Raw genomic sequence first — 12,766 nt, forward strand, 5'->3', positions numbered from 1 at the left:
AGAGGGCAGAGGTGGTCCTATCTGTCATGTAGTCATTCAATGTATATGACTGCGTGCACAATACATTTCCAAGTGTTAATACCTCTGACAGTGTAAAAATGAACTGACCATGCATGCCCTTTAACATTTAGCAGTTTTACATCACAGTACAATCTGGACCCTTTTTACACACACTAAATTATCACTGAAGATTTTACTGTGTTTGCATGCTTGTATCTGTGAATGGGCGCCATATCTCTGTGGGGTCATACAGTATCTACCCATGTATCTATAGCATGATAGCATGGGGCATATTTGTCTTCACTGCATCTAATTGCGTTGTATGTCTGGCTTTTCTGGTGCCATGTCATTATGTCCCGTTGGTCCGACTGGCCCCATTATAACTAACCCTATCCCTAACCCTAACCGCACTAACCTAATTGGTCGGAATAATGGGATGTCAGAATTATGAACGGACCTCATTGGGTCTGTCTGTTGATCACAGATCATAGATTCCTTTAAGACACTGTCTTCTTCACCTCAGATTGAGCCGTCCGGGCCATCCAAAAAGTCCCCACCTTACACACACACACACACACACACACACACACACACACACACACACACACACACACACACACACACACACACACACACACACACACACACACACACACACACACACACACACACACACACACACACACACACACACACAGTGACAATACAAGCCCTGATCGAGGCTTGGCCATAAACAGAGGGTCACTCTATCGGGCCCTTATTCTCCAACGTGACAGTCTGTTCCTGGGTGCCGCAGCTGCACCCCCCACACACACACTCCTCAGATCAAGTCCTGTCTCTCTTCATTGTCTGATAACACAAACACGACACACCATCTGAGGGGTCCGCGTCTGCACCAGCCAGACTAATTATATCATTATTCCTTGTCTGATTGTGCCCCGTGCAGCTGAACGAGGGAGGCACGCCTTTGTGTGGCGGTGGAATGTGGTGCGCTTGGCATTTTTCATCGAAAGGGCAGCTTTCTGGAGCTGCCAAGGAGAAGAGAGAGGGGGGTGAGATCATGGCTGGCGTTGCCCACTCTTTCCCCCCTCATGTCTCTACTGTATCTGCCACTCTATTTATCTCTCTTTCTCTCATTGTCTGTCTGTCTGCAGGTCTCTCTCCGTCCCTGTCTCAGTAATACATGCTCTCTCTTCTGTCTGCTTCTGTCGTTCTCTATCTCCATTTCCATCTCATGCTCTCTCTTTCCCTCCATCTCTCGTCACTCCCCTCTTCCCCCTATTCTGCTGCTGCGCTTTCTCAGCGCTCAAGTCCCCAGTCCTCTGTCTACCAAGAAGTCGTAAGGTTTGCCCCTTCACTTTCTCTTGCAGATAATGTGGCCTTTTCGACAGGGACTTGGACAGGATTTTGGGTGACTTAAGATAAGAGTCGCACGGCTGCGGCGCGGCTGCAGGACCGAGGGGCAGAAGGTTGGCACTCTGCTCCCTGATAGTGGACCCTGGGGCGACTGCTCAACAGTGTGATAGGGAAGCAAGTCTATTGTTCCCCGTCAAGAGCTGTTTGGGGATAAGAGAGGCTGGAGCACAGGCAGGTGTTTAGAGAGATTACAGCGAGCCTAGAAAGCACGTCTGCTATGGCCTCTTTTTGAATCAAAGTCAAGAGCAACAAGGCAGCCACTACATACACCTCGTTCTCCTGTGCCACAATAGTAGAGCAGTAGAATTTTTTTTGTGAAGCTGACTGTGACTAATTGCTAAACTCCCTTGTGCCAGTGCTGCACAACTGCCGTTCGTGGCAACAACACTCGACCGCTGAAGTTTTTCATGCAAATTTTTAGAGCCAAGTCGCCAAGGAAAGCTTGAAAAGAACTAAAGAACACACAGAAGTCCTGTAGTAAGCCCAGGCCCCCCACCACCACCACCACCACCACCACCTTTTTGAGGTCCATATTCAAGAGGGAGAGCTTTTACTAGAGGGTATTGTGGTCTCAGTTCTGTGTATTTGGCACTCTGATCTGAAGAATTCAAGCCCCCCAAGGTGAATGTGATTATTTTTCAGACATTGTCCAGAGACAGTGTCGTACTATACTGTCTTGTCACAAAATGTCATTGTGGGGGGATCCGGGAGACATGAGGTAAAATACTGAAGCACACCCGGGTTCAATTTGTGGTGCCTCCAGCTTAGCTGGGTGCTCCTACACACACAATTGATATTGTTTTCCTGTGTACATGTACTGTAGTAGGGTGAAGGTCTGCACCTGATTTCAACAAAAGTGCTTCATGCTCATGGCCGGAGGTTTCGTGACGTTTGAGGGGACATACATACATACAAACCCTGTTCTAGGCCGTAATTATACTGTTGTCAAAGGTTACTTACTGTGGAAAGAAAATAAATATTGTGTCATGAATATTTATATACACGTACACACACACAAGTAATATATATATATATATATATATACTGTAGGCTATATATATATACACATACATACAATCCCATAGACACGCGCACGCACGCACGCACGCACGCACGCACGCACACACACACACAAGACAAGTTCTTCAGCCATGATCCCGACAAGTTAAATATGAATATTTCAGTTAATTGCAATATTATATCATCAAAGAAACGTCATTCAATACTATGCGGTCAATAGATTAAATAAAAATGTCATACTTTGTGCTCAGATGACACAGTGCATAGCCTACCTACCACCACGGAGGGTTCGATTCCAGCGCGGTGCATATGGCTTTGTCGAGCATCTATACAAACACAATTGGCCCGTGTTCGGGGAAGGAGGCCAGGCGGGGAGGGTGATATTTGAATACTATATTATGCTCATTTAAATAAATTAAACTAAATTCACAACTTGTGCTACTTCAAGATTTACAACCCTGATAGTATTCTTCAGCATATCATATTTCCATTTCACATTCCTAATTTTCTTTGTGTGCTGTTCAAAATAAATAATAAAACATCGACATGATCTTATACTGCATTGCAAGTGCTAAAGTCATTTCTGCCATTTCTATGTAGACTTGCTATGGGTTGCTGCCGGCGCCTGGCATCTGCCTCAAGCTTCGATTGAGTGTCCTAGTAGCTGGCAGGAATGGTAGTCAAGCTGCACCGGCACAAAATCCCAGCTTTCCTTCCAGACCTTCAGGGGCCTCCCAGCCTTTGCACATTGCTATTGGCAGTTATATGAGTTTTATTACTTTATCAGGAGGCTTTTATTCTCCCCTAATGAAAACAGCGGGGGCCCAGGGGTCTTTTGGCGCCAAAGAGTTCCTTCCACATTCCTCTATAACAGAGTTTGTGTAATTTGAGAGTATTGTGCTATTTCATCGGACTTACTCAACATTTTGCGTCAAAATGATTTCATTGATTTCAAATGTTGTAAACCACTTGAGGTGTTCTTGATCTGGCACGCCAGACACGCTAATTGGCTGAAAGCCGTGTTATAAATCCATCACATGGTAACCTACACCATGCAGGTCTGCGCTGTAGCCTATCCTCAATTACCATATCAAGAGACATCAAGTTCATGTCACTGCGCTGATGCTGTTTTAAGGGGCCCTAAGACACAACTTTGTCTATCCAACCACACATACTAGACAATATGTTGGCTGTCTGCAACACAGCACTAGTAGCAAACAGCACTTGAGAAAATTCCCATAGAATTCCAAGCTGTCCGTTTGATCCCTGTGCCCCCCCCCCAACACACACACTGCTGATCACCCAGCGTGGAGTATGTGAAAGAATGCTGTTAGTAGGACTGAGGGGGACAAGGAGGGCCCCAGTTCTCCCTTCACAATCCCCATGTGGGTACTGTTTATGGATACCAGAGATTTTTATTAACATCAATAAAAGATATACACAATTAGGAAACAAAAAAACTGTAAAAACAAATGGGTATCACTGATGCCCACAAACACAGACTTTACATGAGAATATATAGGCTATAAATGTTGGTGCCAAGAGTTGGACCACTCCCATTGTTAACATTGGTATAAGGGCCCCATTATTTAGCCACCTCTCAAAGTACCCCCGCCAAATTGTCCTGAATGCAGATTATCTGTCTCTAAACTAAGAGCATCTTCCAAAAACTCCCCTGGCAAGGGTATCAGACAGTGCTACATTTTCCCATCGGTATGGCAATTATCAGCTCATGTTGCTCAATATCTCCCCTGCTGGTCATATCAGTAAGCGTGGCTATAAGGGAATTATTAGATTCGTGCTTCTAAGGCACATTTTTGCACAATGGCCATCAAGACTTTTTGAAAAACATACTGCGAAATAATTTTATGTAACAGTAGGCTACGCTATTATATTATTGAAATGATGGGAATTTTTGCTCCTACTGACGCAGCCAACCAGTTCTCCATCCTCCCTTCCTCTCCATTGTATTTGCCAGCTGACAGGTGGAGAGAGACAGAGACAAAGAGCAGACTTTTCCTAGTATTCGCTCACTATGTGCTAATCATGGGCTCACTTCACACTAGTGAGGATATCCCACGTACACATATTGAGTAGTCTAATGTATGTAAATATACATCAAGACAGTACATTCAAGACAGTATGACTGGAATATGTGTTGCCTTGAAAACAAGTAGCCTACTGTACAAAAAGTGGTAAAACAATGTTTTTGAAAGGGAGGTGTTCTACATGATAGTACAGTGGAAAGCAAGGAAGCATAAGGTACAGAGAGGAGACAGATCATATAATACAGGACATTTGAGCACATGACAGTAGTTTTTTGCTAATGTGGTATACTTGCACTAGCCATCAGCATAGGCTTTACAAATGAACACTATACCAAAACCATACAGATATATTCTATGAATAGATCATGTCCAATTCATATTATATTACAATGTACTGTACATTATATATAACTTGATCAAAACCAACCATGGAACATCTCTGTGGATGTATTGCTAGTTAAATTGTGCCACCATGTGTTAGTATCAGGTAATGCAGGCAGTGCACATTGTAAACATTGGCCTTTATAGATGCCCTTACACCCATGACAGGGTTGCAGCAGCTTTACATACATACATTACTAAGTTTGTGTGTAGAGTCCTTAATAAGTTCTTGGTCATTATTAGTTATCGTCGTTTCAAACGAGCAATTTATTAAATTGCGTTGCTCCCCACAAACGTAAAGAATGTCTAAGCTAGTGAAGCTTCAGAAATAAGTAAATATTTCATAACAAGCATCTGTATAGCTGTGTCCAATAATAAAACAGTGTAAACTCAGAAGTCAAAGTAGCATCATCAGCTATAAGGAACCTCCAACCAAAAATAACAGTTTCAACACACCACAGTGGCGTATTGAACTTAGCTGCCCCTTCACTGTTCATTTGTTTTGTATATGCATGTACATATACTGTAAATGTATGTGTGCAGATAATTGAATTCATTATTAATTTATATAAGTTATGAACGTTTAACTAGATAGTCATATTCAGAGCTGAAGTATAAGTAGAATGTGCAGAGATAAAGCATCGTTCAAAATAGCACCAAATTTATCTATATCAGGTCATGGTTCAGTATTTTGCTAATAATAACATTTGTGAGAATAAAATATAATGAATGCAAGTGTCATCATTCTTTGTGAAGGTGAGGGGATTTGTGAGGGCTGGAAATTGGAATCAGTGTTGCCATGTCCGCTTATTATAAGCGGCTTGTTTTTCTGTAAAGTTGCTTGTAAATATTGGTAGAGTTGCGGGTTGCGTTTTTTGGGGGCTTGTAGTTGCTTATTTGGGCTTGCTTCCTAAATGTTGTTTAAAACCAGTGTTTCGGAACCCCCCCAAATTGATATATATTTGTCCGCGGCACCCCCATCTGAAAATATTTTGTGCCAGGGACCCCCGTACCAGATTTGTGTTTTGAAAATAGCATATCTACAAGCTCGCATCACGACGTTTTGTGAGCTTGTAGATCGGCTATTTTCAAATAGCCAATGTACAGGTTTAAAGTGCGGCCTAGTGACCTTGTTTGGGCTTGTTTTCATAGACCTGGTTGCTTATTTCTCTCGGAAACTCTGGCAGCACTGGCTGAAATGCAAGTGGCACTGCAAAATGTGACAAATGAGCACAACCACACAGAAATGCTAACTATCCTAATTCGTGCCCCACACGGTCCAGAATTGTGGTGGTCTTCACATGGGACTGCAGTCACGTCATAAAAACAAAAAAAAACGAATTGTTTGTAGTAAAGTGTTTGAGCAAGAAATAATGTATGTGGACATATAGAGACTTAAGACTTAAATCAGGTCTTGTGACTTGACTTTTGAATGACTTGAGTGCTGAGTTAGACCTGTAATGATCGAAGGACTTGAAAACATATCCGGTCCAATTATGCCACCTAACACTCTTTACTGTGGTCAGTTAACATAGCTGTGTGTGTATACTGTCTTTTTGTTAGCTAGCTAGTTCAATGATAGTGAAGCTTTTCCCACAAAAGAACTTCTTCTTCTTCTTTTACCAGCATAAAATGTCCACTTTAAGATATTAGTTGAATATGTTTATTAGTGTTGACAAGGAGTAGAGACTGCACACTCCACAAAGTACTATTATCAAACAACATTTTGATCCAAGTTGCGATGATCCCCAACATCTAGTACTGTATGTCAGTGGGTGTAAATATATAGTAGCAACTTACTAAGCTCTACATACTGCAACTAGTTGTTTTTTTATGTTCGATGCAGAAATCTCAAGAATATGGTTACGTTAGAACTAGGCTTACTTGCAATTTATGCATGACTGGTGCACCTGACACCCGTAAAAAGCTAGAGCTGCTGTGACCATTACGGGGACAGATAAAGAATGTGAGATGTTCTTAATATCCTGGAGGGTCCTATGTCCGTTGTCATTTCACATACAGTGTGTCTTTTGACAGATGACATTATTTCCAACATTGTTCCTCAGACATATCAATAAATGAGACTCGCTCCCCGTACAGGTGTGCTCTGCGGATAGTCTCCATTTTCTGAAGAGAAATGACAAGCCATTAATGTCTATTGTACATATTCATTTAATTGTTCACATAGTAGTCAGACCTAAGTTAAATTTCAACATTCAAACTTGAGTAATCATGTCAGTATCTCTAAAGGGGATGTAGTTGCATCAAGGTATAATTCATAGAATACCGATGACATCGTTTGCCATATACTGGAGGTGCTATTGCTACTTTGACTGGAACAGGGACAGCTAGGCACAAGAACACTGCTACTGCATGTTACTGTATTATAGGTCTGTGTGGTTCTCTAAATAAAGGGGAAATGGTACATCATATTATTTTCCAGTTAGTTATGGCTTTCATAAGCACTAAAGCATTAGTCAAACTTGCACATAGTCAGTGTAATCTTGCTGACACCTACATGAAAAACTCCAGACTACCCCACTGATGGGGTATTTCCACCAATAAAGCCTCAAGACAGACAGTAAGGGCCTCTGGTTTAAGGACAGTAAACTACCACATTTGGCCTATAGCTCTGTGTTTTCTCTGAGTTATGTAGGCGCTAACAAAATCTCCCGTCAGTGTCCCAAGTTTGATTGACAGCCAAATCTAACTACCGTACAATTATGTCCTCTTCCCCTTTATTTGGAGAACCACAAAGGACACACAGACCAATAAAAAAATGGTGAAATACATTGTAATAAAAGCCAGTGTTCTGTGGTGGGTTTTCCTTTTCATTAGGCCACCAAACAGCGTCTGTACCATACCGCTGCTAACAATTGTGCTGTTGACAAACTAGAGGCCAAGATGTTTAGCACCCAATGTAAAGTAATGTTACTGGGCATCTCTCATGTGTTAATGAAAATATGTTCTGCACACATTTACACACAAGCTCAGCAAAAGGTGAAAAGTACAAACACCAATAAATAATTTAAAAAGTTTCAAAAATTACTAATTCATCTTTTTGGAAATGTTCAGTCATGGAAAACGTAACATTGTGTGTGTGTGTCTGTGTCTGTGTCTGTGTGTGTGTGTGTGTGTGTGTGTGTGTGTGTGTGTGTGTGTGTGTGTGTGTGTGTGTGTGTGTGTGTGTGTGTGCGTGCGTGCACATACCAATGCACATGCCGTTGGTATGTTCATGAATCTGTGTTTGGATGTATACAGTATGTTGTATATACTGTATGTGCAGTTGTGTGAGCATGTGTATAATATATGCATACATGTGTTCAGCTCCATGCAGAAATCTAACCATTCATTTCCACTGTACGCTGGCCTGGTGTTCTGCTGAGGGCGTCTTTCTGCACTGTGAGGTGGTGACAGTCGATGTGTCTGAACTCAGCAGCAAACAGGCCAAACAGAAAGAAGAACAGCATGACCAGGGCCCACTCACACACTGCAGCCCCGCTCTTGTAGCCTGTGTTGTGAAGAACAGCCACTGAAGGAAAGGGCAGTCAAGGACCACAATGTAAAGGAGTATTTACTGTATATCGTCCCTCTAGTGAAGAAAAGTAGTACGTATCTCTAAAAGCGAGAGCAAGAATAACACTTCTAACGCTATTAGCATCCTGCATACAGGTAAGCCACGAAAGGCTTAAAAAACACAAATAAAGCAAGCTAATAACTGTGGAAGCTACCTTTTTAGAAGTTACTAAATAAAAAAATATACTAAACGTTTTTCACACTGATAAAATGTAGGAGGTGGTATATCCACTATAAACTAAATAAATGCGGCTCCTTCTTAGAACTGGATGATGATGATGCTGCTATGATAAAAAAGCAGTGTAGGAAGGATACTGATGATGACCAGAATGGTACATAGGGTGCAGCAGATGGCCCTGAGAGGCCCCACCCAGCGTTTGTCCTTTGATGCCTCGGTCCGGTAGGTCAGCCACAGCTGCACCCAGAAGTAGGCCAGGCCTACGAAGAAGGCCAGGGTCGCTCCTAAAAGGTGGGCTCCCATTACGACTGATTGCTGCAGGGAAAGAGATTGGATGGGTGGAAGAACAGAGCAGGAATGTGAAATGAAAGTAGCTCATTTGAATGTGCTGAAGCAAAGAGAGAATGGCGGTAAATGAACGAGATGTAGAATGGAGAAAGTGAGATGAATGCACGAAACAAGAGCACCGCATACGGGTACATAATACACCCATCAATGATGGGAGAAACGACCCCTGACCTTGGGTTCAGAATGGTGAAACAGACTTGTGCAGGTACCAAACCAATGTGAAGTTTTATTGCATTTGTACAGCAAATGAAAGCAATAGAGAGATAAGAATAGTTACAAGGACCTTGACTTTTGACATTGACACTGGGCTGTGTTTAATACACATTGGTTACAGGAGACAGGTGGAAAAGGTGAATGAGGAAACGGAGAAGGCAGTGTGAGACGGGAGGATGAAAGGCTAGAGTATAGTCAATGAGGAGTTACCTGAAAGTTTCCAATGATGGAGATTCCTAAGGCGGAGATGAAGCCCAGAACGATGCTGGTGATGTTGGCTTTCCCATGGCAACCATAGTCTCTGACCTGTTGGAACCTGATCACCACAATCCACAAAGCTGAAGGAGAGAGAGACAGAGAGCAAAAGAGAGGCTCTTGAAAGGAAGAATCATTTCAGTACAATTGTAGTATAATAGTGCTGTAATATGAATGTAAAAACGGTTTACGCTGTTTTCCAAAGTTCCATCTTGAACTTTTGTTTTGTCAAACTAAGTTCTGAAACGTAGTTTTTTGTTTTGTTAAGTTACTCTTCAAATAGGGTATGCATAATAAGCCCCAGCTTCAGCATACACCTTTTCGGTGCCACCACTGTATTTGTAAACTGAACTGTAGTATCTGTTAATGTTATGGTAAAGCACCAAAATAAACTATTCATTCATTCATTCAAGAAGGCATGAACACCAAAACATCATACAGTCAAATACTTTGGGAGCTACTTTGCAATGTGCAGGCATTATTTTCCTTTTCAATTATATTTATTTTGTCCTGGACCTGCCCTAGATTTTTATGTGTTCTACTTGTTTTGTTACATTCTTTTCCAAGCTCATATCACCTCACTGAGACAGACCACTTGTTGAGGAAAAGCTTTATGAAAGAAGACATAAAATATACAGCATAAGCATGATAGAAAAAGCATAAAAATATATTAAAGTGTGTCCTCTGCCATTACCTAAAGCAGCACAGATGTTGCAGATCTGGGAAAAGAGACAGCTCTGTGGGTTGAAAGTACCACATTGGCTAGAGGGAGAAAGAAATGTCATGATTAATAATGTTGAATAACAAACCTGCTTAACCCATTAAAACTGGGAAAGCATCTGTGTCATTTTAGATTTATTGGGCTATTCAAAAATAGCAGATATACTAGCTCATAGCACGTCACTTCATCACTTTCAATCTACAAGCTGTGAGCTTACGTACGATCCGTCTCACAACTGAATGCTGATACCTGTATACCTGTTTCAAAAATCCCCAAATCACTTAATATAATATAATATAATATAAAACTGTGTTAAAGAGAGAGAGGGCAGTCTGTCAGGGAGGTATTTCTGCATCGTTCATGACAGTTATGTTTGATACAGTCATTCTCACCCTCTTTGGATGAATTAGTACATTTCCAGCATTTTATTTTTATTTTTTGAACAGTTCTTTATAGTAACCACTTAAACTCTCAACACTTAGTACTCTTGACCGTTGGCTCTGTACATGGTCTGCTCTTTTTTTCCCTCTACACCATACCTCTTCACCAAAAATTGCTGATCTACAAGCTCACAACGCTTTACAGTGTGGTGCGTTGTGAGCTTGTAGATCGGCTATTTTCGGCAAATGTTTCTCTCAGAACAGGGATGCTAGGGTTCAAGTGAACTGATTATATATAGATATTTTTATCAAATGGTATTTTTGAATGTCTTCATGACCCAGGGGGCATGGCTTTTCGGCGTGGCTTTGACGTGATGATTTTGGTACTCTGTGAGGCTTAAAGGGATAGTTCACCCCCAAAATGAGTGTTTTTTCTATTGATTACACACCCCATGTAGACTTGAATTCATGGAGATTATTTTGTTTTTGTTGCATTCCTAAGCCAATAATTTGATGATCGGCGGCGGCTCCGGTAGGAGACTCAAAGTGTCAACTTTGAGTCTCCTATTGGAAACATTAGCATCTTTCCGCCGGTCATCAAATTATTGGCTTAGGAATGCGACAAAAACAAATGTAATTGTGTGTAATTGATAGAAAAGAAGTCTTTTTTGGGTGAACTATCCCTTTAAGGTGAGCAGATGGGTCAAATCAGGTCATCTGAAGTGTTGCATGCTGTCAGTTCTCCATTTGCTCTTCTGCATTGGCTAGCATGTGCGTTTCAGTGGTTTAGTGTGTAATTTCTCAGGACAGCATTAAGCTCTTGTACATGTCACAAGGAACTGACACCAACCTGATATAAGGGAACCCTTCTGTTAGATTCACTGAACCATTCGACACAGCTATTCCATATCTAAAAGGAAGAAATAATAATGGTTAATATCATAGTTGAAGTGAAACAGTAAATGACTTGTCATTGTTGCCTTCCTATTTATATTCATCATGTGAACTACTCTGTTGCCCTTGAGTTCATTTAGCCTACATCATGACAATAAAGGTTCCATCATAATATCAAGTAGGGAGAGAATCTTGAATCTTTATAAGGAGGTAATGACTGTGTGGGATACCACAGTGTATCCTTAATCTTGACATATATCCTATTACAAATATCTAACCGCATGGGATTTGTAATTGGGTGACTTTCATTTTCACTATACACTGGACCCCAATTCAATTCAATTGACACTGTGTGATGGCTCTACGTGTATAGTATCCGTGTCTTCGCTGTCTAACTTGGCTGATTGGCTGTCAGTCTTGAAAAGCCAGCCAATCAGCTGTAAAGCCTGGGTACCGAGGCTACACCACACCTGGAAATTGAAACGGATTGGATAATGTGATTTATTTTAAGAGCATGGCCAGCAAGCAACGTTTTGGTTTGTTTTCTGTATCATTTCTGGAGATAACTACACCATTTTGCTTTATTCCGATACAAGACTTTAGACAGACAGGAAGCTGAGGGTAGAGAGAGGGAATGACACACAGGTTTTGACGCCCTATCCGATAAGCTAACGGCACGCCCCTTGCATGAGAAATATAATCATGAGAATATTTCACATCAGCTCTGCACAAATTATATGACATAGCAAATATTTACATTATAACATTATATGATTACAAGATAGCCAGGAAGCCAGGTACTCACACAGTCCATATACCCACTGTCCCAAAGACAGCAAAGCAGATGGGAAGCAACACCCACAGCCACATTGCCTAGTTCAGCTCCTGGCTCGTAAACCTGGGGGGAGACGGACACTAAACCCACTACTCAACAGCGATGGAACGATTTCACCTGCAGAACCACACACACTGCATGTCCAACTAGACATACTATAAATTATGTTTTCTGTCAACTCTCAATAAAATATATACAGCTCTTAACGATCAAATAAGGTAGATATACAAAATAGAGAGATGGAATGAGAGGAAATTGGGTTTTGTGAATGAACTACTAAGTTACTTGTGACATAACATGTGACAACAACACAGTACATTCTATAATAAACTCCAGGGAGAGCGAGAATTCAGACTTAACGGCAAAGACAGAGATTGTGATTTTAAAAATAATAATAAATCAAAAATGAGGCAGAGACTGAGATGGTGATACAGAGGCAGATAGAGAGAGTAAAAAGAGGAATAGAGTAAGACAATTTACTCACCGAGTTCTGAGGTGTGT

General features: G+C 41.4%; 1 protein-coding gene across 1 annotated transcript; it reads right to left on the reverse strand.

Annotated features, from left to right (window-relative positions):
* Window positions 1–1,232: 1,232 nt before the first annotated feature.
* Window positions 1,233–12,300, reverse strand: tmem150b (transmembrane protein 150B; the record flags this gene model as incomplete). Its single annotated transcript, XM_084070688.1, has 7 exons — window positions 1,233–1,507; window positions 8,230–8,397; window positions 8,757–8,934; window positions 9,391–9,518; window positions 10,130–10,197; window positions 11,387–11,446; window positions 12,236–12,300. 7 exons carry the CDS (start codon window positions 12,298–12,300, stop codon window positions 1,233–1,235), a joined length of 942 nt encoding a protein of 313 aa, XP_083926814.1.
* Window positions 12,301–12,766: the final 466 nt, after the last annotated feature.

This window comes from Gymnoscopelus microlampas (genome assembly GCF_963454915.1).
Source record: "Gymnoscopelus microlampas genome assembly, chromosome: 11".
In the NCBI taxonomy this organism is placed as follows: Eukaryota; Metazoa; Chordata; class Actinopteri; order Myctophiformes; family Myctophidae; genus Gymnoscopelus; species Gymnoscopelus microlampas.